This window comes from Mirounga leonina, unplaced genomic scaffold, assembly GCF_011800145.1.
Source record: "Mirounga leonina isolate KUSES-001 unplaced genomic scaffold, KU_Mleo_1.0 Mir_128, whole genome shotgun sequence".
NCBI lineage: Eukaryota > Metazoa > Chordata > Mammalia > Carnivora > Phocidae > Mirounga > Mirounga leonina.
Window position 1 is genome coordinate 5,725,622 of NW_023270320.1, and position 24,149 is coordinate 5,749,770.

Consider the following 24,149-nt stretch of genomic DNA (forward strand, 5'->3'; position numbering starts at 1 on the left):
CCTTTTGCTTCCAGTGAACTACAAAGCTGGGCCTTACCTCTGCTCTTTCTCATGAGTGAGCTCAGCATTCTACTCAGAAATAAACGTATAACTTTCAATATTTTGACCTGAGTCTACTCTACACCTTAGTAGATTTAGGATGTCTCACAGGATGCAAAAAGTCAATGTTTACCAGCCACCAACTGACCTTGAGTAAGCAAATCCTTAAGCTCTCAAGAATAGTGGATGGTAAATAGTTCAATTATAGGGAAGACCACCCGTAATACTGTTACACAAACTGGATCAAGATCACTTCAATAGGCTTAGGAAAACAGCACAACTCAAGAAGGTTTTTATTCCACAAAGAAAATGCAGTATCTTTTTTGGTTCCTTTCTTTAAACTCCGATTTATTCCAGAGTCTATGCATTTAACTACTAACCTATACTGCATCCCTGCCCTATTTTTTCCATCTGGTTCCATAGACATTTAAAGCCAAATGCTTTGACTATATATGCACTATCTTTGGCTCACATGTGTAGTGACATTAAAAAGTTTTGATGTGAAATTGGCCAGAAGGTAAGAAATATGGACACAAAAGGAATTCTGAAATAAGGTTTGGGAATGAGAATGCTTACAGACCTCACTGAAGATAATTCTATTTATCTGGTGCTGGAACTACATTAACAATGTTCTCACTTGGTATTCCCAAGTATCTGCCAACTAAAGTCCTTGTTTTCCTTCTATCATAATATAATCTAGATTTATAAGTATGTTTAATTTAACACATTCTTAAAATAGACCCTACTGAAATAAGAAACATATCAGCTTACTATAATGGCCAATTAATTCAACAGTAGTATTGTAGCAGAGTTTATTTAACAAAAGAGACATGGGTACATTTTCACAGCTTAAACACCAAAAGATGACAGCTTTCATGAGTTAGGGAATGTTTAAAGGGATCTCAAAATTTCCTAACTTATTTTTGTGAGTGCAAATATCACTTATTGTGTATTTTCTTTGACCTAGCCAAAGAATTTTCTTGAGGAAAATATGAAGATGAAATCAGAGACAAGGAGCTTTAAGAATCTGAAATGACTACTTATCAGGCTACTTGAAACTGTAACCTCGGTCACTCATAAATAACTAACTCCCAAACCACAGATTTCTGAGGACAACCGTCTACAAGAGTCTGCAAAAAAGAGGAGAGAGAGAGAGAGAGAAATCCAGTACTAGATGTCTTTTTTCTACCAGGACCACTAGGCCAAACAATTTAAGTGAAGAATAGCTCCAATGCAGTGCGGTCAAGAAAAGTTCTCAACATGACATAGACTTCAAGGGAGTTACACTGCTTGGAAGGAACACAGATTTCCATCAAGCCCCTAAGAATTTCTGATGACATGTTTTTGCCTCTGTATTAGATCTGGACATAAGGAAGGGGAAGGGATTGACTTAGGTAAAAATGCATCTCTCGGTATCTTCCTCTAGTGATTGATTTCTAATTTAAAGGTAATTAGCTGAGCTAGCTGATAAAAGGCATAGACAGAAATGAGTTTTTCTCTCTCTTTAGGGCACCCTGATAAGTTAGCAGTTCACCACATAAGTTGGACAAATTCTCCCAGGGACACTGGAAATAGTATCTTCTTGTCAAATGAAAGAAGGCACACCTAAAAATCTGGATGGGAAATGCAATCTATGCTCTTCTACCTGGGAAATCTCTAGTCAGCAATGCAGTGCCTCTAAATCAATGTTACTTTGCATAGTTTCTATTTTATTAAAAATATAAATACCTCTCAAGATTATCCTTGTATCTCTTCACTATTAAGTACATGGAACCTTATCTGGTCACAAGGTTTGATCATGCAAGGACAAAAGGCTTCATTCAAAGGGCAACATAGAAAGAAAGCAAATCTGCCAGGCAATATAATATACAGCACTTAAAATTAGACTAATATCAGCCCACTAAAAAGCTATGAAGTAAGGATTCAAGAAATCTGTCTGTTCTAAAACAGACCTTTTCTTCTGTCTGGAAAACATGGATCAGAAAAGTCTATCTGGATGAAGTTTATCTGGATGTCCGTCTTTTCCCAGCACCTGCTCTAAAGCAATTCTAACACCCTAAAATAGAGATCTGATCTCTCAGGCAAGGGAACTATCCCACACTTATCAACCCTCCGAACTTCCAAATGATGCCATAGCAATTGAAATGTCTGTTCTAGTCTCAACAGTCGTAACTTTCACACTGATAAACCCATCCCCAGGGCCTGACACAGAAACTGGGTGGGCATGTCTATCACTCACATGGACATTATTTGGGGTCATAGACAAGAACAGAATAATTCCCAAAACTGGCTGATACACTGAGACTGAATCTTACCCCATACCTTACACGAGATTCCCTATTTCTTCCCCTACAGAAGTCCCCTGAGAGGATCTACCCTCATAGACATTCTGAGAGCTACCTGCCAGCCCCCAGATTTTAACACCTCCCCTCAAAATGTATCCCAGGCAAGCCAGCTGGGTTAGTTACGACCTTCCTACTTCACAGTCAGACCTCAGCCAATAAATACAAATTAGATAAACCAGATGACTGGCCCAAGATTCTGTGCCTGGCCTGGAAAGTAAAGGAAGAAACTACAACTAGGACAAGGAAACAAAACTTGGTTAGGGATGAAATTGCACTCCCAACCTTCTCTCACCAGGAAGACCTTAGAACAGTCAAAGTAGAGGCAACCTGTTCTCCACTGAGCGTGCCTACAGGTCCAACCTAGTGATTTTCCAAGTTAAATATACTGTATTGATATTTAAAAAAAAAAAAAAAAAACAGGCCAGCTGGATGGGCCCCTCCCACATAGCATCCACAGGACTATGAGTGCCAAAGGGTCTCTGACTGTCCTCCAAAATGTAGGGAAACTGAGTCATGGCCTCCTTTTCTTGAGTCCTCCCCCCTCCCAGGGCACTGTGCCCTATCACACATCAGAAGTCCGTATGCTCTCATCATCAAGGCTGAACAGAAATGGTTTCTCCTTGGGGTGCTGGGGCTCCGACCTGTGCCTTATCCGGGAGCTGGGCAACACCCCAGAAGTACTGCTCTCCCCAAGCCGGGACATGAACAAAGAGTCCCCAGGAGTCTCTTCAGCTGGAAGCAGCTTGTCCCTGGCCTGTGGGACGGGGGTCCAGGGTTGCCAGGAGGAAGCCACAGAGGGGGCTTTGCAGAGAGCTCTTTTCTCTTCCATAGGTGGCCGCCCCCTACACAGGACAGAGTTGGGCCCCCCTGAGAGGCCGGAGCTTCCAGAGCGAGTCAAAGAGATGGATCTAGAAAAGGACATATCCTACAAAAATAAAAGGGAAGACAAAAAACAAAGGAAAATAAGGCTTTCCTGACAATGTTTATCCCAAAGCCCTAGGAAGAACACCCACCCATGATAACCCCCTCATAGGTCCAGAGGCACTTGTCTACAGAAATCAAGTCTGACCAACAGAATTCACTCTAGATGTGTCAAGGTCGGCCGACACAGGGAGACGTGTAGAACACATCGCAAGCTCTGTCTCTTTACCCAACCCTATACCTCACCTCTTTCCAACAACCAAAAAAAAAAAACAAAAAATAAAATTTTGTACCTAAACCAGCAGAAAGAGGAAACAAACAAGACAGCCTGAGGCTTCGGCTGCTTCCAGGGACAGAGCGCTTGGTTGCATCACCAAATAAAACCTGCCCACTCAGGGCGCCTGGGTGGCTCAGTCGTTAAGCGTCTGCCTTCAGCTCAGGTCATGATCCTGGGATCGAGTCCCACATCGGGCTCCCTGCTCGGCAGGAAGCCTGCTTCTCCCTCTCCCACTCCCCCTGCTTGTGTTCCTGCTCTCGCTCTCTCTCTCTCTCTGTCAAATAAATAAAATCTTAAAAAAAAAAAAAAAAAAAAAAAAAACCTGCCCACTCAGAGAGAATTCATCTCTAAGTTGACAGTGACCATGTACCAGAAAGGAAGTGACTTACTCTGGGGTGGCACTTGAGGGCCTGGACAGCTGCCCCGATCTCCTTAATCCAGCTGTGCATATCTTCTGGACTGTCCGCCTGCAAAACAGCCTTAGCACTTAGGGAGAAATGTTTGGCATTATGATTTCAGCTCACAAGTCTGTGGTTCAATTCTAAGTTTATAAAATCACACCATTAGAGCTGGAAGGAGCCCAGAGATCATGTCGTCCAGTGGCTCTCAGACTTTTGAGGACATTTGTTTCCTGCAAACTCATATTTGACACCCCATAAATAAAACAGCTCCAAGTGGGGCAGAGGCCATTCCTGCTGAAGCCCCTCACCCTCTCTGGAACACAACTGGCCTTTACAGAAAAGGAAAATGTTGAGCCAAAGCTCAACATTTATGGTTGGTCTAGATTCCAGTTCTCCTGACTCCCAATGCAAGCATCTTTCTACCACAGCTATCCAAACAGAATAATCCCTTTTTCAACTCCAGTCCCACTAAAGCCAAATCCTCCAAGATACATATTATCTCCAGGAACAAGGCTTCCCTCAGAGAACAAGCGACCTGGGTCTGTCCGGACTCCATCCAGGCCTGGAGAGTTGGTAGACTCAGAGCAACAAGCTTACCATCGTGTAGGACACTGCTGAGCCATTAAAAAGCATATCCCCCAGAAATACCTACCAACCCCAGAAGGGGGCAGCAGCGGCTCTATGAAGAAAGGAAAATCAAATGGCCAAGCGGCTGCAGGTGGAGCCCTCAGAATTCTCAGCGCCTTCCAGCTTTATAGGAGTTGCATTCAAGTGAACCTTGCAAATGTTTGCTGCGGCCCTCCTCGGTCTTACACGTGGCATCAGATGCCAGGCACAGAGATGAGACGAAGACCAAATCCCTGACCTCCAGAAATTTCCATTTGTTAATCTCTCTCTGCTCCCTGTGCCTTCCCCTAACAGCCCTACCCAAAATCACAAGTGTGTACCTTTTCCTAAGCAAGGTATATGTAAATGCCGCATTCCAGCCTGCAAAATTCTCCACATAGGCCCCTCACTTTCCCCATCCCCCCGATGATTCTTTCATGTTGCACTGTATCAGAATAAAACATGACTAGTTTTTTTTAAATCCTCAAACTGGTGCTCCTACCCCTTTCTGTCATCCCAAACAAACCCTCATGAGTTAGGTGTGTGCAGAAGACACTTAGAAAAGAAATGGTTTCAGGGGCGCCTGGGTGGCTCAGTTGGTTAGGTGTCTGCCTTCTGCTCAGGTCATGATCTCAGGGTCCTGGGATCAAGCCCCGTGTAGGGCTCCCAGCTCAGCGAGGAGTCTGCTTGTCCCTCTGCCTCTGCACCCCCCCCCCCACTCCTGCTCCCTCTCATGCTCTCTCTCCCAAATAAATAAATGGAATCTTTAAAAAAAAAAAAAAAAAGAAAAGAAATAGTTTCACATCCTGGCACACTGGGTTAAGCGGGTATAGCAACAAGGTGAACACCTCTCTCACATGCTAAAGCTGCAAATTCCTTGTATTCTCTCTCCCCTGGGCTTTTCCCAGTTGTGTGACAACCTGGTGGTTGGTTTTCCAAGAAAAAGATAAATCCATCCCTAGTCCAAGAAGATAAACAGGATAAGCTGTCCAAGATTCTTCCAGAAGTTATTTTACTAATCTCAGGGCTAGCCTGTTCCACAAGTAGAGCCACTGGGAAAATGCAATGAACTCATTTAGGTAAAGCACTTTGAACAGAAAGTATTAGTTATTGTTGTTACTATTATTACACGAGGGACACAAATGAAGCCTTAAATTCCAACACTATGTATATAACACATATATGTTAATTGGCCTCTCCCTGAGACTTTTTTTCTGCTTCCTCATACTCAAACTGCAGATAATTCCCTAAGGATCAAATTGTCCAGATCAAATAAGATAACCTATTTGGCTTCTTTGAATTGAATGAGATGGAGGTAATTAAATTGTCCACTAGTAGAAAAGCATTTCTCAGAGATTTTCTTTCTAGGGAGACAGAGGATTTGGTAGGGAGAAATGTCAGAGGATTGGGAGACATGGAGACAGGAGCTGAGGGAGAGACAAATGTTTCCCACATCATGCAGGAGGTCCAGGATTTTCATGAAACAGACTGCACAATCCACATGACGACAGTTTCCAGGGCTATTAAGCTACTTGTACCCCCTCCACCACCCAAGCACAACATAGCACCCCCCACGTCAAATGTCCCACAAGCCACAGGCCACCTGACTGTCCTTTGAGACCCCACCAATGCCCTCATATGTCTGTCCAGGAACCCACCACCCCACGAGCCTAGCGGTCTTCACCCCAGTCTCCATCTAGCAAGGAGCCACTGAGGAAGAGAAAACAAGGCACCACCTGACTTAACATCTGGGGAGCCAGACACAAGAATCAAAATCCTCTAAAACACATTTAAATTGTTTCCAATTCCTCTCTCATATAAGTAACGCTGCTATTCACACCTTTGTGCACAAAGGTTTTTTTCATTCTTATGATTCTTCAGCTCCTGGGAAAATTACTAAAGAATATGCATTCTTTTAAGGCTCTTGTTACATCTGGCCAGAGAGATTTCTGGCCAAAAAGATAGATTTCACTTGCCACCAATATATTATTTTTTTATGTGCACCCTTGCTAGAATTAAGTATTACAATTTTTAAAGTCTTTGCGAACATGATGGGCAAAATAATTAAATCTCTATCTTAAAACATTTAGTAATTGGGGCGCCTGGGTGGCTCAAATGGTTAAGCATCTGCCTTCGGCTCAGGTCATTATCCTGTGGTCCTTGTATCGAGCCCCACATCAGAATCCCTGCTCTGCAGGAAGGCCGCTTCTCCCTTTCCTGCTCTCCCTGCTTGTGTTGTCTCTCTGGCTGTCTCTCTCTCTCTGTCAAATAAATAAAATCTTTAAAAAAAAAAATTAGTAATTAATAAAGATGGAAACTGTTTGCTAATTATGTTTTTTCCCCAATTCTCTAATCCTGCTTAAGGACATTTTCTGTCAGATAACCTATAGAGTTAATCCAGCCAGGAGGATAGTAATAAACATTAGTAAGCATTATTTTAATGTTTAACAAATGTTATTTTAAATATTATTCAGGGGGTGCCTGGGTGGCTTAGTCAGTTAAGCATCTGACTCTTGATCTCAGCTCAGGTCTCAATCTCACGGTTTTGAGTTCAAGCCCTGCGTTGGGCTCCACACTGGGCATGGAGCCTACTTAAAAAATAATATAAAATAAAATAAATTAAAATATTATTTAAAAAGAAAAGCAAATATTGTGATAAGAATGAGAAAAAAGAGACTATCACTTTATTGAGATCACAACTGTAATCTCTATTAGTAGTTTTAGAACTTGGATTCACTGGCAACAAAAATTCAGTGAAACCTTAAAAACTGTATGCAAACATATGGCGTATGTGTATGTCTATCTTTAATGGAAAGCCTGTGCTTAGCTTTCATCAAAAACCCAAAAACATCTTAAAACACCATCACAAAGGTGAACCAGAAGTAAAAAACAGAGCTGAAGTCCACGCACCCCATGATGAATTATGAAAAGTCTAAAAGATGCTTAAAACTCAGTAGAACAAAAGGGGAATTGCCACGCTCCTTCATCTCTTCCTGGCGTGCTTAAGTGTGTGCATTTGTTTCTGGCACTTGGTTAGAAAGGAAAAGTAGGGTTTCTGTCCTTGAGAACAGTTTTTGAGGTGAGAGGAACAAAGGATATTAAAAGGAACCACGGCAGCCTGAGGTTTATCGTAGTCCAATGAGCTTTTTTACTGAGCACCTACAATAAACCCAGTACCATAACAAATGCAACAGTTTGAAGCAATGAATTCCAGAGGTCATCAGTAACAAGCCTCCAGTACCTTCCGGGGTGGCTTCTGCTGCAGCTGTCCAACATTTGTAGGATGCTCCTTCTGCATTCTATTCCCCACCTCTGCGCTGCCCCCCTTCCTAAAAGCTAATAATCCCTGCCCTCTTCCCAGGACCCAATCCCGTTTTTAGACACAGCCCGGCCACATCCAACTGTCTAGGCTGTACACTACATAGTTCTAAGTGATGTCATTCACCCTATAGTCTAAATTAAAACAGTAAGTATCCAAAGAGTTCTAGCCCGGCACTCTGCAATCCACATGGGAGCCCTCTTATTACTATTCTTATCCTGACACGGACCCCTAGTTCTGGCAACTGGGCGTATGCCAAGTTACCCAAACCAGCCTGCACTACATTTCTCATCTAGAATAACTAAATCCTCCAACATAATACCCCTGACCTTCTATGACTGGGAAATAGAGAAATGGTGAACCCTGCATGCCTTGTATTCCAAGGACTGAAATCTCATCTTGAACCCTTGCCCAGAACTGAGAACCGTCTACAGGCTGATCAGTTTGCTAACTCGCCAAGCTTAGATACCTGATTACTGCCAGATCCTGGATCTTGGTCACCACGATCCACCTGCCATGACAGCCAGTGCCCCCAAGCTGGTCTCTCCTGGTCATCTATGGCCACACCCTCTACATCTTGGGCTCTGCACCAAGCTGCTTTTATTTTTTTTATATATTCTTTTCAATTTAAATGCAATTAATAACATATGATGTATTATTGGTTTCTGAGGTAGAGGTCAGTGACTCATCAGTCTTATATAACACCCAGTGCTCATTCCATCACGTGCCCTCCTTAATGTCCAGCACCCAGGTACCCCACCCTCCCTCCCCTCCAGCACCCCTCAGTCCGTTTCCTATGATTAAGAGTCTCTTACGGTTTGTCTCCCTGATTTTGTACCAAGCTGCTTTTAAACAACACAAGTGAATAGGTCCTGATCTAGCACCCGATTAGGTGCCTTCCTAATCAGTTCCACAATTCAGGTTTATGACCTCGAACAAATAATTTACCTTCAGACACTCCGTTTCCTTATCTGTAAAATGGAGATGTCCTCAAGAGATTGCTGAGAAGTTAAGTGATATGCTGCCTGTAAACTCCTTAGCACCGTGCCTCTCACAACTGAGTGTCCAACAAACGGTAGCATCCCAGGGTTCAAATTATACGGAAGCGTGACATAGAAGGCATGTGTGACAGAAGGTAAATGACCAACACCTCAGCAGTTGGAAGCCAGCGCCATGTTGTTGCCCAAGCCTCCGTGCCCTGTCCAAGGAGCCTGTTTGCTCTGCCTCCAGCTGCCCGGCTCTCTGGGCTAGCTTCCCTGGGTACCGAGCATACGCGGTTCTTTCAGGCAGATTTACTGAACATACACTAGGAAGCAGGTCAGAATACCACTGAGGCATGGTGGCAAAAGTTGCTGGCACCACACTGTAGGAGGAGTCATTCTATGCTTTTACCTTCTGCATGAGACACAATTTTTCCTTGGAACAAATGACTGACAAACTATCTGTCAAACTTACTCAGACTTAGGCATATGGTGGACTCTTTCTCAAAAATGAATGAAAGGAGTCCATTTAGTCAAGCAAAATCATGAAAGTATTTTTTTGCCGATGATGAATTTTGAGCTTGCAAACAAAATTAGAATTCCAAAAAGTGGTATCCTCCTCCATAAGCTTGACAGCTTTCTGTACTTAACGACTTTGTTGATGAGGATCCTTGCGATGATATTAACAAAGGTGATTTTTTGATATTATATAATAAAATGTGTCAACATTTGGAAGGTCTGCATACCTCAGTCAGACCACTATTTTCCTAATGACCAGTGCACACAGTTACAAAATCATGCACTGGTAAAAAGGATCCATTCAAAGTGCAAAACTGACCAGTAGATTTTCGTGTAAGACTGAAAGTTTATGGATATTGATATTGGCTTCCAAATAGCACACTGCACCTAAACATTAAGAAAATATCACTTGTCAAGTTTTGATATCGAATCAGAGAAAAATATCCACAATTATCTGAAAAAGCTATTAAAATATTCCTTTTTTCCAAATACATATCTGTGAGAGGCCAGATTTTCTTCATATCCTTCAACCAAAACAACATATGGCCACAGATAGAATGCAGGAGCAGATAGAGAATCCTGCTGTCCTCTAGTAAGCCAGCCATTAAAGAGATTTGCAGAAATGTAAAAAACAATGCTACTCTTGTTGCTTTTTTTGTTTTAGAAATATACCTGTTTTTCATAAAATATTACTTGTGTCAACATAAATGAGTTTTTAGTTGCTATCTGACAATAAATTAATATGTATTCTTAAGGATTTTTACTCCATATTCTTCTCAATCTTCTGTTCTCTTTGAGTTAGGTGCTATTAACAGACTTGTCCATTCGCTCATTTGTTTATTTCAGGGTGATGCTAGTGTTCTGTTATCCCAGAAATGTGGGAGCAGAAGTCAAAGGAGGGCAGAAGTGATGAGAAGCTTCTGGTAAGTGTGCACACGCTTTGTTCAAAAGTGTTTTGAACATTGTTTTTGTTGGAGTTCTTGTTTCCCAAATCACTCTCTCTCGTCCAAAGCTCTTTCCCAGCATAATCTTTCACTTGACAAATACTTATTTCATACCACCCATGTGTCAGGCACTGTCTCTCTGAGGACCTTCATAACATGTCAACTCAAATGTCCCACAGACACTGTCAACTCAGAACCCCCAACACGAAGGCTGCCTTTCCGCTCACCAGTCCCTCCTCCCGTGCTCCGGTCTGAGTGACGGCTGCCATCAGGCACCCTGAGGCCCAGGCCAAACACCCAGCAGTGTCCTCACCTCCCCCGTCTCCCCTCACCCCACATCCAACCCACAACCAAGTCCCAGAAAATACTCTTCAGTAGCTTTTAAATTGTCCACTTCTCTCCATCCTTCCTGGTTCAAGCTTCCTTCATCCCTGACCCGAATTACGACGACAGCCCCCAAACTGCTCTCCCTGCCTCCTGTCTTACCCTCCCTCATCTGTGTCTGTACTTCACTGGGCCTGGAAACTCACAGCCAGCACACCAGTAACGGGGTCAGGTTGAGGGATATCACCTCCACTTTACAGATGACGAAAACAAGGCTTGAAAGTTAGAGCATTTACCCAGGTGGTATTTTTAGAAGGCAGACCTGATTGGGCCACTCCCCTGGCTCCACCTCAAGGGGCCCGAACCTTCAGGATAAAGTACAAGCTCTTTGACAAGGGCTATAAGGCATGCGCCCTCTGTATGGGGGCCCCAGTCTTGCATGTGCTCTGTGCTCCTTTTATCTCCAGGCTTGTTCACACATGCTGTTCCCTCTGCCTGGGCCACTCTTCCCCCAATGGACTCGGTTTAGATGTGCCTTCCTTCAGGAAACCTCCCCTGACTCCCTGAGACAGGAGAAGGTGCCCTTTTTATGGGTTCCCATGACAACCACCACTCACTGTAATGATAGCACTAAGCACACTGGTTTTCTCGGTTTTTGCTTTTTTTTTTATTCATTCCCTCAGCCCCTTCAGTGAGGTTGTTCCATACTCATAATGCATTTAGGTCTTTTGTCATCATCTGCATGCCGTGCTCGAATCACCTGACCTCCTAAGTGATTTTTTTTTTAATTCACATATATTAAAGTTTTCTACTCTTTACTTTACCTTGTGCTATAAAGTTCTATTTCATGCATCTGCCATTAAAGTGTCATATAGTTTCACTGCCCTAAACCCCCCTGCAGCGTTCATCTACCCAATACTCCCTTCCCCCACCCCATCACACTGTTGCAATTGCCTGTTTACTTGACAACATCTCTCTCCCTCTGGTTCAGTATCTCTTCTGTTTAACAGTGTCCCCAGTATGAGGCAAAATGCCTGGCATTCTAAGGATACCCTGCATATGCCTGCTAAATGCAAGGACTGGAAATTGTTTTGAACCTACAGCTTAAACTTTGTCCTCAAATGACAATGGAACCAGCTCTAACAACCCCAGCAATGCTAGCCACAGCTCCCTTATCTCTCTCTTCCCCAGTGACACATGCTTGGGTCAATGAGCAGAGCCCAGGGATAGTTAAAGCTGCCAGCATGTCTGCTCGGCTGGGGGGCGGGGGGGCAGGAGGACCAGCTCGGAGGGGTCAGGATTATGGAGCTGCTGCCCAAGAAATGGGGTGGGGGGGCCCTGTGGAAGGGATGGTACTTAGTGGGGACTGACACCTGGAACAAAGAAAGGGCACTGGGAACCCTGCTGCCCAAGAAATGGGGTGGGGGGGGCCCTGTGGAAGGGATGGTACTTAGTGGGGATTGACACCTGGAACAAAGAAAGGGCACTGGGAACCCTGAAAAGCCTCGGCTGGGGAGCCCCACATCTAAACCAACGCACTGCATGGCAGCCCGTATGCCGGAAATGAGGCATTATCATGATGCTGTGTGGATCGAGGCATGTTCCGTGGATTGCCAGGCCGGCTCGGGTACGGACTTGGCACTGAGAGTTTAGGCCCTGCTTGGGGATCTGCTTTTCTAGCTCCTATGATTTGAGGAAGAGCTGGGAGAGCTCCAAAGCTGTGGGTGAAGGGAGAAGCTTCAGAGAGCTGAACTGTCAGAGCCCAAACAATGACTTTCTCTGTGCAGCTGGGCTTTGCACCTGGTGCCGGCACAGGGCCCTCTGGGCTTTTGTCCTTCCGCACACAGAGATGTCCACACAGGCGGGGCTTATAAATACCCTCCAAAGGAGAAGTGAAACCCCTGGCTAGTTCTCCTTTTCTCTGCTTAGCTGGCGCCCACCAGCTGAAACAGCTAGTACAAACTCGCATTCCCCAGTTCAGAGGCTCAACCTGCTCTCACTATTTCATGGTTGGGAAGCTTCTGGCAAACATCCTGTTGAGAATAAAATGGGACTCAGACTGACAATCGGGGGCTAAATTTACCACCTAGAAACTTTTAAACAAAATAAAAGAGAAAGCAGAGGAAAGGGCGAGACCTTTTAGCACACCCCTCACAGAGACAGAACACCAGAGTCTTCTCAGAGTGAGCTTTTTACCTGTATGTAGAAGGTCCTGGAGCTTGTTATGATTTCAAACAGGTTGTCCCTCATTAAGAGATCACTAGACAAAGAGAAAGAAAGTTACCAGGCATGCCCGCGTGCACATTGAGGACCTGATTCATCCTGTCAAGGCTCCAGAGTTTTGGGGGCTCCCAGGTCATTCCTCCTCCAGTCTCTGCCTCAAAAAACATGAGGGGGTCTCCTCTAGCTTCACTTCCTACAGGCTCCCAGGAGGTTTCGCCATGCCCATGGAAACCCCACACATACACCCCACCGCCAGTTGTAACAAGATAAAGTTCCTTTCCCTCTAAAACCTCCTGCCTAATACCCACCACATCCCGTAACACCTACAGTTGTGGGGGGAGGGGTATTTTTTATTATTTTCTAAAGATTTATGTATTTATTTGAGAGAGAGAGGGGGCACAGGGGAGGAGCAAAGAGAGAGGGAAGGGAGAGAATCTCAGGTAGACTGCCCGCCGAGCTCGGAGCCCGACTCAGGGCTCCATGTGGGGCTCCAGACAGGGCTTGATCTCACAACCCTGAGATCATGACCCCAGCCAAAACCAAGACTCAGACACCTAACCAACTAAGCCACCAGGCGTCCCTGTGGGTTTTTTTTTAGTGGCTAAGATGTATGGTTCTTTGTGCAAAGCACTGCTTTAAGTGGTTTTTTTTCAGGGTCAAGCAGATGAACATTTTATTGGTTTTATAAATATGTAAATATAACTAATCAATTATTTATTTTCTATATTTATTACTATGAAGATATTATTTATATATAAATATACAGAGAGAGATTTGACATGTAACATTTTGTTAGTTTCAGGTATGCAACACAATGATCCAACATTTGTATAGATTGTGAACTGATCACAAGAGGTCTAGCTGACATCCATCACCACACATAGCTACAAGTTCTTTTTTTCTTGTGATGAGAACTTTTAAGGTCTACTCTCTCAGCAACTTTCAAATGTACAATACAGCATTATTAATTATAGTTACCATACTGTACATTACATCCCTAGGACCTATCTATTTTATAATGGAAGTTTGTACCTTTTGACCCCCCCTTCACCCATTTTGCCCACCCCCCCCACTCCCGGCAACTACCAATCTGTTCTTTTTTTTTTTTTTTAAAGATTTTATTTATTTATTTGAGAGAGAGAGAGAATGAGAGACAGAGAGCATGAGAAGGAGGAGGGTCAGAGGGAGAAGCAGACTCCCTGCCAAGCAGGGAGCCCGATGCGGGACTCGATCCCGGGACTCCAGGATCATGACCTGAGCCGAAGGCAGTCGCTTAACCAACTGAGCCACCCAGGCGCCCCCCACCGATCTCTTCTTTGAGTGCTTTTGTGGGTGTTGTCTCATCCAATCTTTACAACAATCCAATAAAGAACTTAGGATTTTCCCTACCTTGCGGATGAGGAAACCCAGGCTCAGAGAGGTTATGTGACTTGGCGCCAAAGTTAGTAAACAGCAGAGCAAGGATTTGAACCCAGGTCTGACTCCAGAGTCTATGCTTTTAATTACTCCACTACCGCTTACCTCTCCTAAGGGAACCAACTCTCATTTCCAAAACCTTCCTCCCCACAAGCAGCCACCTTATCAGCTTCATTAAATTCCCGCTCTGTGGGGTGCTGGGTGGCTCAGTCGGTGAAGCATCTGACTTCGGTTCAGGTCATGATCCTGGGATCTTGGGATCGAGCCCCGTGTTGGGGTCCCCACTCACTGGGGAGTCTGCTTATCCCTCTTCCTCTGCCACCCCCCCCCCCCCCCGACTCACACACGCGATCGCGCTCGCTCTCTCCCTCAAATAAATAAAATCTTTAAAAAAAAAAAAAAAAGAAAGAAATTCCCCCTGTGTATCACCCTGTCCTGGGCAGAGACAGGAAGCTAATGAGAAGTGGAAGGAGAGATCAGACTACCTTAAGATGCTTCAAACTGGGTGTGAGTTTGGAGAAGAATCCTGACTTCTGCAAGGAAGAAGGTGAGAAGTAGCTGGTGCTCAGTGACAAACCTCAAATCAGCCTAAATTATTTACAGTGTTAAGTGCCTGCTGTGTGTATCCTGGTGCTGTGGGCAATACATAAGGAGGGCAAGGTCTAACTCCTTCCCAATAAAAGAACCAAAAAAAGCAAAACTATACAATTAGATGTCAGACTGTGTGTTGTACGCCAAGAGTGAGAATAATTCCAAAAAAGGACTGATCACAGGCAGAGTTGGCTTCGGGAATGAAGACTTGGAAGGACGTGGCAGGCACTGGGCCCTGGGTGACATGGGCACTGGGCAGAGGAGGAACGTGAGACTAAAGACCCACGTGGGAAGGGACAGCAAGACGGGGGTCAGAAGGACCTGGGGTCAAATCCCGACTCCACTTAGAGAAAAGGTATTTTAGGAATATTTTAAAATCTTTGTGAGCCTTTGTACCCCAGCTGTAAAGTGGAGATGAGAAGACCTCCCTTATCAGGCTGGCCAGCCCAAAGATCAGGGTATAAAGTGTCTAAGGCATCCGCTACAATGTACGGCGTATAGCGGTCACTTGAAGTACATTTCACTGACCGTCATTACTGTCTGAGTGGAGATGGCTCTTCTTTCTGGCTAAAATGTGTTAGCTTCTTCAATTACTCACACACATACAGCACACTCGTGTCATCAACTACCGAGGAGGTGAACGCAAAGCAGGGAGGAAATCCCCGCCCTTATCACATCTACTTCCCAGGCTACGGGTCGCCTTTCAATTCGGTTCAGTTCAATTTGATTGAACTCAATTTAACAAATGTTTGAGGACTACACAGATGCCCTAAAGCTTCCTGACTGGGTCTGGGGAGGCCGCACATTCTCAGAGGCCTGGAGCCTGCAGAGCCTTGCAGACTTCCTTCCCTGATGATCTTCAGTTCCCTTAATTCCTTCACTAAGAATTCAGTCTAGGGGCACCTGGGTGGCTCAGTTGGTTAAGCAACTGCCTTCGGCTCAGGTCATGATCCTGGAGTCCCGGGATCGAGTCCCGCATCGGGTTCCCTGCTCAGCGAGGAGCCTGCTTCTCCCTCTGACCCTCCCCCCTCTCATGTTCTCTCTATCTCATTCTCTCTCTCAAATAAATAAATAAAATCTTTAAAAAAAAAAGAATTCAGTCTGGCTCTGGCAGCGAGGGACTCCGGCCAAGGGCGGAGCACTCTTGGGACTGAACGTCGTCTGGGCTCGCTAAGCTGCCCACCATGCCCAGATAGCCATACAGCTACCTGCCCGCATGGGCCCTCTGGAGTCAGGGGAGGCAGGAACCGTCTCTGAGGATGAGCCATGTCCAATCTCTCCTCTGCCCACCATCAATGTCTGGACCACACTTCTGAACTTCCCTCTATGGCCACTTGCACAGATGACAAATTGCCACCGGGAACTTCCCTAATCTCTACTCTGCAACTGTCATTTTCAAGAGTCAATACAGCCCCAGTTCAGTCCCTGCTCCCTTGGGTCATGTGGCATTTGTCGGCATGCGAGACTGTCCCATGCCTCCACGTGAGAACAGTCTACCTGTTGCTAATTGCCTCCCTGATGATGCTGGCTTGACTTCACACCATCCGTGGGATAGAAAGACACAGTCTCTAAAGACGGCAGATTGGGACGCCTGGGTGGCTCAGACAGTTAAGCGTCTGCCTTCAGCTCAGGTCATGATCCCAGGGTCCTGGGATCAAGTCCCACATCGGGCTCCCTGCTCGGTGGGGAGCCTGCTTCTTCTCCCTCTGCCTGCCGCTCCCCCTGCTTGTGCGCTCTCTCTCTGATAAATAAATAAAATCTTAAAAAAAAAAAAAAGCCTGCAGATTAAGGGGCAAAAGGAGGACTTCTAGATGCCCAGATACCCTTGGGTTTCTGAAGTTTAGTTCTAAGGGCATCTGTATTTGTACTGGACATGGGAAGGCCCTTGCCTCAGGGCCCCAGATCCCAAACTCATCCCACGCACTATGGCACACGGAAGGTAAATCATTTCCTAATGGGAAGCAGAAATGTCCAAAGGGAGTCACACACACAGAGTTGCTGTGAATCACCCTTGTGTTAAGGGGACATCAGGGATTTTGTCAAAAGGAGAAGAAGGCATAAGAAGGTCAGGGAAGAGGCACTGGCATCCCATTGATCTGACCAGAAGTGCTGATAAGTGAGAAACCTAAGGGCACAATCCCCACTCGGAACCCTCGGCCTCCTGGGCAATGAGCATCTAACACTTGAGAAGCGTCCCAACACCAGTCTCTTCTTTCTTCCCAATATTCTTTCTTTTTCTCCACCAGAAAATTATTATATAGGCTCCACCCATCTCCTCAGGAGCCAGAGTAAGGTAGTGGGAAAAGATAAGCTTGCCCGGTATGGTCTCTTAGCTGCATCAGGTGGGATGCGGTGAGATGCCAGCCCCTGTCATGTGCATGGAAGAAGGTTCTTGAATAGAGCCTCAGAAGGGTAGTAAATGAAGATTTAAGCAGGCAAATGGGGGATTTTTATCAGAAAAGAATAAGCACAGATGATTACCCAGATTTGACCAGACACTCATGGGTCTTGAGAACGTCCTTGAGAAATATAGTGCGCAGTGGTTCTCGGTCCTGGTAGAAAAAATAAGTAAAGAAAGATAAATGAGGCTATCCATATAATGCCACAACCCAGATCAGCTGACCAACGTACCTCTCTGGTCAGAGTTGGTTGGCTAAAACAAGGCTGCAAACAAGGCAAGGTCTCAAAATAACTATCAAGTGAGGAAAAAATTCTAAGAAGGTACGCTGTGGTTCTGACCACGGAGCAGCTCAGTGCATAGCGGGAGGGAGGAAGTTAAGGCCATGTTGCTGTATCAATATAAAGATGCGCACACAGGAGAGATGGAAGTGGGACGGAGGCACCTCCTAAGCCCGTGTGTGTGTCCGCATCTCTACTCATGCACACACATGTGACTGTTATTCACGGGCCTCTTGCTTCCATGACCTGTCAGAAGGGCCCCAGAGCGCCTACAAACCTGCTCACACTTGAAGTAGCAGATAGTAAAGTCATCAAGTGCAAAGAAGCGACGTTTCCAGCTCTTCCGCTGAAATAAAAAGTAAAGAGCAGGACATTAAGAAGAGGCCCCAGCATTCCAGAGAATGTTCTAGTTCTACAGTCCTGGGTACCCAGCCGGAAGGAAGCTGGGCGCCCACATTCAGACGTCGGGCCACAAAGACTTCTTCTCATCAGGGGCAATGCCTCCAACATGCAGGGGTGAATGTTTAGTCCCAAACCTCCCACCGGTTTGGGAGGTAGTTTAGGAGGCAGCGAGTGCCAAGTGCCAAGGAAGGCAGCTCGTCCTGCCAGCCAGCTGCCCCCTGTGCTACACCCACAGCCCCCAGGAGTCGCCAGGACCCACTCGAGCCCCAGCGCCAACACTTACCACATTCCCTTGCTTCACACAGTAGCCGCTCTTAATGAGGGGGGGCCCGGAGGGAACACGGCTGCCTGTCGTGGGGATGTAACTCTGAGACCTTCGAAGGATGGTGTGGGACCCGGGCTCACTCCCTTCCTGCCCATCCCCACCATTCTACAAGGAAAGAGCATCAGGATTAGCACCTCCCCTCGTTCCTCATGCGGCAAACCGGGTACCTCACCCAGCCCTCTCTGGCGAATCCTCTCTTGCCTCTTTACCCATGATGGCAATTAAGGAAGAAATAAACAAGAAAGGGAACATTCGCATGCTCCTGTCAGGCACTGTACTGGGTAATGTCACAGAACAAGGCTCGGGGAAGTTGGGCAGACCCAGCAGAAAGGTAAGGACAGAGAATACAAACCAGAAGAGGGGAGAAACACCCTAATGGGAGGAGGGACAGTGGGCTTGTTTCCAGGCTCACCTGCCTTCCCCAGCTCCATTTCCCATGTGATTTACAAGTGCTAGTCTCCCACATATGGTACAGGACCATACTGGCCACACAGCCTCAAGATAACGGTGGCCTCGATTTCTGCACTGCTATTCTTCATACCCACCGCCGTCCTGGATTTTCTTGACTACCCCATCTGCACTGGCTCCCCCACCCCCAACTATCTGTCCTCTGTGCTGACCTCCTCTATGCCCATCACTGGCCCACTATGGATGCTCCCATAGCCCCACCGGCCCCTGGCAGCCCCAGGCCCCAGCACCTGGTTGATGGGCGTGTGTACCACCACCCCTCCAATGATCTCTGTCTTGTAGGCCACCTGTGGCTTCTTCTCTAGGGCTGGAGGAGCTGGTAGGCTTTTTATAACTTCAGTAGTCAGGGCCAGGTTCCCAACTTTGGGTACCTGGAAGAAAGACAGCTTAGGATAAATGGAGGGGGGGAAGCACTGGGGAAGGGGCAAGAAAAGCTAATGTACCAAATTCTAGGAAGACCTCCTCTCCTCCCCAGTCCTTCCATCGACCCATACCTGAACATGAGGAACTCTGCTGGCAGAGCCCGCTCTACACACACACACACACACACACAAAGTACTGAGCACACACTATGAGCCAGCCCTTCCCTGACTACAGACCAAAGACAAAACAGCAAACAGACACGTCCTGCCCTCACGGCATGGACATTCTAATAACAGAGACTGACAAAAAACGCAGAGCCAAACAGTCAGAATAATTACAAATTGCTATGAGTGCTGTAAAAAAAAAAAAAACAGGAGCTGAGATAGACAGCAGCAGGGGAACTACTTGAAATGGGAGTGGTTAGCGGAGGTCTCCAGAGGAGGAGATGTTGGGACAGTAACCTGGAGATGAACAGGAACCAGGGATGTAAGGAGGAGAAAGCATGCTAGGCCGGGGAACAGGTAACATACATGGGGGCCATGGTACAGAATTAGGGGAGCATGAGCTTCGGAGCCCAAGGACCTGGAGTATGAACTCCTGACCTATCACTAACTCACTCAGTGACCTTCAGCAAATCATTGAACCTCTCTCTAGGCCATAACTGTCCCGTGTAGAAAATGAAAAGGGTAATAATATTCATGTCATAGAGTCACTGTGCTTATCAAATGACAGAGTATATATACTTAAAAACTTCAGAAACACAAAAATATAAAAGTACAGTTGACTCTTGAGCAACGCAGGGGATAAGGGTACTGACCCCTACGTAGCCAAAACTCCATGTATAACTTTCAACTCCTCCCAATTTTAACTACTAATAGCCTACTATTGACCAGAAGCCTTACTGATAACATAACATCGTAAATTAACACATATTTTGTATGTTCTATGTATTATATGCTGTATTCTTATAATAAAGTAAGCTAGAGGGGCGCCTGGGTGGCTCAGTCGTTAAGCGTCTGCCTTTGGCTCGGGTCATGATCCCAGGGTTCGGGGATCGAGTCCTGCTTCGGGCTCCCTGCTCAGTGGGGAGTCTGCTTCTCCTTCTCCCTCTGCTCCTGCTTGTGTTCCCTCTCTCACTGTGTCTCTCTCTGTCAAATAAATAAAATCTTTAAAAAAAAAAAAAAAGGAAGCTAGAGAAGAGACAATGTTATTAAGAAAACCATAAGAAAGAGAAATACACTTCCAGTCCTGTAAAAAAAATCTGCATATAAGTAAATACATGCAGTTCAAACCCATGTGGTTCAAGGGTCGAAAGTATTACAAAATACTTTAACTAAAATTTCACGAATGGTATTAACATTTACAAACACAGCCCTTTTTGAAGAGTTATCTCTGTTCCTCTCCTTGGCAGAATTAGGGCACCACAGACAATCACAGAATCACAGAATTTTTATGGCTCTTTTGATGGGCCACAGATTGCAAACTGGTGGCGTGAAGGCAGATTCTGGCCAAACAGTGTTTTGTTGGTCTGATGCAGTGTGTTTTCCAATCTACATTTAAAGTTTGGGATAGTTCACCTAAAAATTCAGACTTCCAGCCAAGCAGCATTTCTCTCTTTAGATGGAGAACATTCTTCAATTTGCCACTATCCCTACCCTGCTCCTCACCACCGAGGCCACGAGTCAGGTGCTGTTCATCCTCATTTATGTTGCTTTCCTTCCTCCTTGCTCACTTCACTCTTTTGTACTGGCAATTCTGATGAAATCTTTCATTTTGTAAGAAAATAGGAGAGGCCCAGGCCAGTCAGGTCAATGGCCCAAAGCTATGGTTAATAACTGGACAGAGACTAGACCCTAGCTGCCCACTGGGGCGATATCCACAGGATCACGGAGCCTGTCCTTCACACAAACTCAGCACCTCTGTGGGTCTGCAGACTGCACGAGTAATGCTAACATCTTCACTGCTTCTACAGCCTCGGGAATCAGAAGGAACTAAGTAAGAATCTAGACCTTTCAAGAGCTCATGATTCAGGGCCCTTGGAGAAATCTGTCAAGGACGAGACCGAGGACCACTCCATTCCATGTCCGTTCAAAGGAGGAAGAACTCCGAGATGACACTGGAGCCCCAGAAAGAAGATGAGACTCCTCTTCCTGGCCTGTGCATTCCATTTACATAAACAAGGGTGACCTCCGCCCACCAGCTCTCCAGATGGAGCCAGAAATCCACCTTCTCTTTCCCTTCAGCTGTCCGCACAGCAGTTCCCACTTCTATGAGCCCCATTCAGCGTCAGGCAATGTGCCACACTCTGCTGCCTGATCTCTATCCCAAGCAATCTTATGAAGTAGGCATTATCTTCTCCTTTTTATAGATGAGATAAATGTGAGCTCGTTAAAACGAAGTAAGTTTCCCCTAGGACCGCGGGACTCTCCACTGCTGAGCATCCCACTACCCACTTATGCCACCCTTTCTTTCCCTGAGTTTCACTACTGTGTGACGGGACTCCTTTGAGGATGTTGATTATTGCTGGGATGTTTAGTGACATCACCACCAAGGAACAACAGAAACTGCCCCCACATGACCTAAATGAACTCCAGCCAAGAAGAAGGAGGGGAGTAGCCCTTTAGAGCTCCCAGTGGCCAGAAAAGGATTCATGTTAGCTCAGCTGTTGTGTTGCCTCTCGGAATCTTGTCAGCCCTTGTATCATGGGCTGCTTCTGCCTGTCTGCCCAGAGCTTTTCCAGAGCTTCCTGAGACTGAATCAGCCTGTGGAGGACAAAGGCAACAATAACTATGTCCCCAGAACTTGAAAACAAGGTCATTCTTTTGGTTTGGCCATATCCCCAGAGGCCTAAATTCAAGGTATGTCCTCTTCCATCCACCTGTGAAGTATCCTCTGATGTGGGGAGAGCCTATGGATCTCATTTGCAATGTGAAATGAAAATTACAGGGACACGGGATGCTTGGCTGGCTCAGTTGGTGAAGCATGTGACTCTTGATCATGGGGTTGTAAGTTCGAACCCCATGTTGGGTGTAGAGGAAGGAAGGAAGGAAGGGAGGGAGGGAGGGAGGAAGGGAGAGATGAAGGGAGGGCGGGGGAGATGAAGGGAGGGAGGAAGGGAGGGAGGGAGGGAGGGAGGAAGAAAATTACAGGGACTCATCTTATTTCCGACCAGGCAAGGCTAGACGGCAAGGAGGAATAATCCACTGGGGACAGGGGCTGTGCTTTACCTTTACTGCTCAATTTTCAACTGTTTTGGGAAATGTAGTAAGTGGAATAATGTCTCACTAAAACTATCCACCCATAAACTCAGAATGTGACCTTATTTAGAAATAGGGTCTTGCAGGTGTCGTTAAATTAAGATCAGGTCATACTGGTTTAGGATGGGCCCGAAGTCCAATGACTGATGTCCTTATCAGAAGAAGAGAGGACACAGGGACACAGGCATACAATGATGGAGGCAGAGAGAGGAGTAATGCAGCTGCAAGCCAGGGCACACCACGGACTGCCCGGAGCCACCAGAAGCTAGAAAAGGAGCCACCCATTTGCTCTGGTAGTCCCACAAAATTCATATAGGAATACTAATACTCTGAGAGAATCCAATTCCTTAAATAGGACATGTCAATCATCTCTTCAATGACAAGGACCCAGTGGCCTTAGCACAAAATGAACAGTGATCCGTGGGCAGAAAAACTGGATCCATCCTGGCTCCTTGACCTTGGGCAAGTCATTTTATTCTCTAGGCATTTCCGCCACCCCATGTATAAATGGGTATAATAACGCTTGCCCTTCCTACTTAAGGCTTTATCTGAAGCTACAATGAAGCCACATATGTAAAAGTGGTGTGTAATCTAACATAATTTACAATGGTTATTCTTTTTCAATATTTTCATAAACTCTTCTAGGTCTTGGAAGTCACAGGTCCTGGGTTTGAATCTCAGCTCTACCACTTATTCAACTCTAGACTTTGGGCAACTCTGATTTCCATTTTTCTCATCTAAAAACTGGCAGTAAAACCACTTATCTCACAAGAGTGATGTCAGAGGGGTGAATAATATAGCACCTGTGAAAGCTTGGCTCAACACATTATCTGTTCTTTCTTTCATCTCTGTAGCCCCCAAGGTGCCTGATGCTTCACTTGTATATAAGGCATCCTAAAGGGAGTGTGCATGCCATGGATGTGGTGCCCCAGCCCCACATCCTCCCTCTTCCCAGCCTCCCTGAGGAAGGACACAAGATACAGGACAATATGACAGTGGAGAAAGGAGTAAACCCTTCCAGGGCACAAACAGATTAGGAGATAGAGTGCCTCTCCTCTTCCTTCTATCCCACGGGACCTTTGGCAGGGGTGAAGAGATGTATGAACCAAGCCAAGGAAAGTAAGGGGGATCCTGGAGATGATGGAGACCCTGCAGCAAGCTTTGACATTCCAGCAAGCCTCTGGACTCCCCAGCCTCTGGGCACCCCCATGTTCCTTCCCACTCCTGTGGCTTATAACTTCTGTTCTGCGGGGCCAGAAAAGGGGCAGGGGGAACTCACTGCTTAGAGCAAACCCTATGAGGGCTGAAAGGCCCTCACCACCTCACAGGCTGGGTAGCCCAGTGTACCAAACTGGAACAGAGGAGGAAAGCCCAGAGGCAAGGCTGAAAGAGAATAAAGTATTAGACATTGAATGAAATTCCAAAACTGTATAAGACACAGAAGGGTGAAGACCCGACCGTGCACAAAGAAAACCTGTACTAAACTCAGCACTCTAGAGCCGTGTGCACAAGCAGAGGAATGTGAGTTAGCTGCAATCCCCCTCCCTCCCCTCTGTTTTCTCTCTTTTCCCAGGTTTACCAAGGTTTGTCAAAATAACAAGCTAGCAAACCAGACCACCTCAATGACAGAACTGTACTCTGCGTGGGTCTGGCATCACAAGAGTTGAATAGGTGTATAGATTTCTTCTATTAATTTATTCACAGAAACCCTGAGGTATTTGGGAGAATAATCTGCCCCAGTACATAATGG

At 45.9% G+C, this 24,149-nt stretch overlaps 1 protein-coding gene across 3 annotated transcripts in view; it reads right to left on the reverse strand.

Moving 5' to 3' along the window:
- Positions 1-837: 837 nt before the first annotated feature.
- PLEKHA2 (pleckstrin homology domain containing A2) overlaps positions 838-24,149 on the reverse strand; it is a 58,330-nt gene continuing 35,018 nt past the window's right edge. For all 3 annotated transcript variants that reach the window (XM_035003993.1, XM_035003992.1, XM_035003994.1), the window contains 7 exons: positions 19,010-19,150; positions 18,270-18,416; positions 17,862-17,930; positions 17,387-17,457; positions 12,872-12,935; positions 3,972-4,049; positions 838-3,309 (listed from right to left, as the gene is read on the reverse strand). In XM_035003993.1, the coding sequence (XP_034859884.1) occupies positions 2,947-3,309; positions 3,972-4,049; positions 12,872-12,935; positions 17,387-17,457; positions 17,862-17,930; positions 18,270-18,416; positions 19,010-19,150 (933 nt within the window). In that variant the 3' untranslated portion in view covers positions 838-2,946. The remainder of the gene's footprint in view (positions 3,310-3,971; positions 4,050-12,871; positions 12,936-17,386; positions 17,458-17,861; positions 17,931-18,269; positions 18,417-19,009; positions 19,151-24,149) is intronic.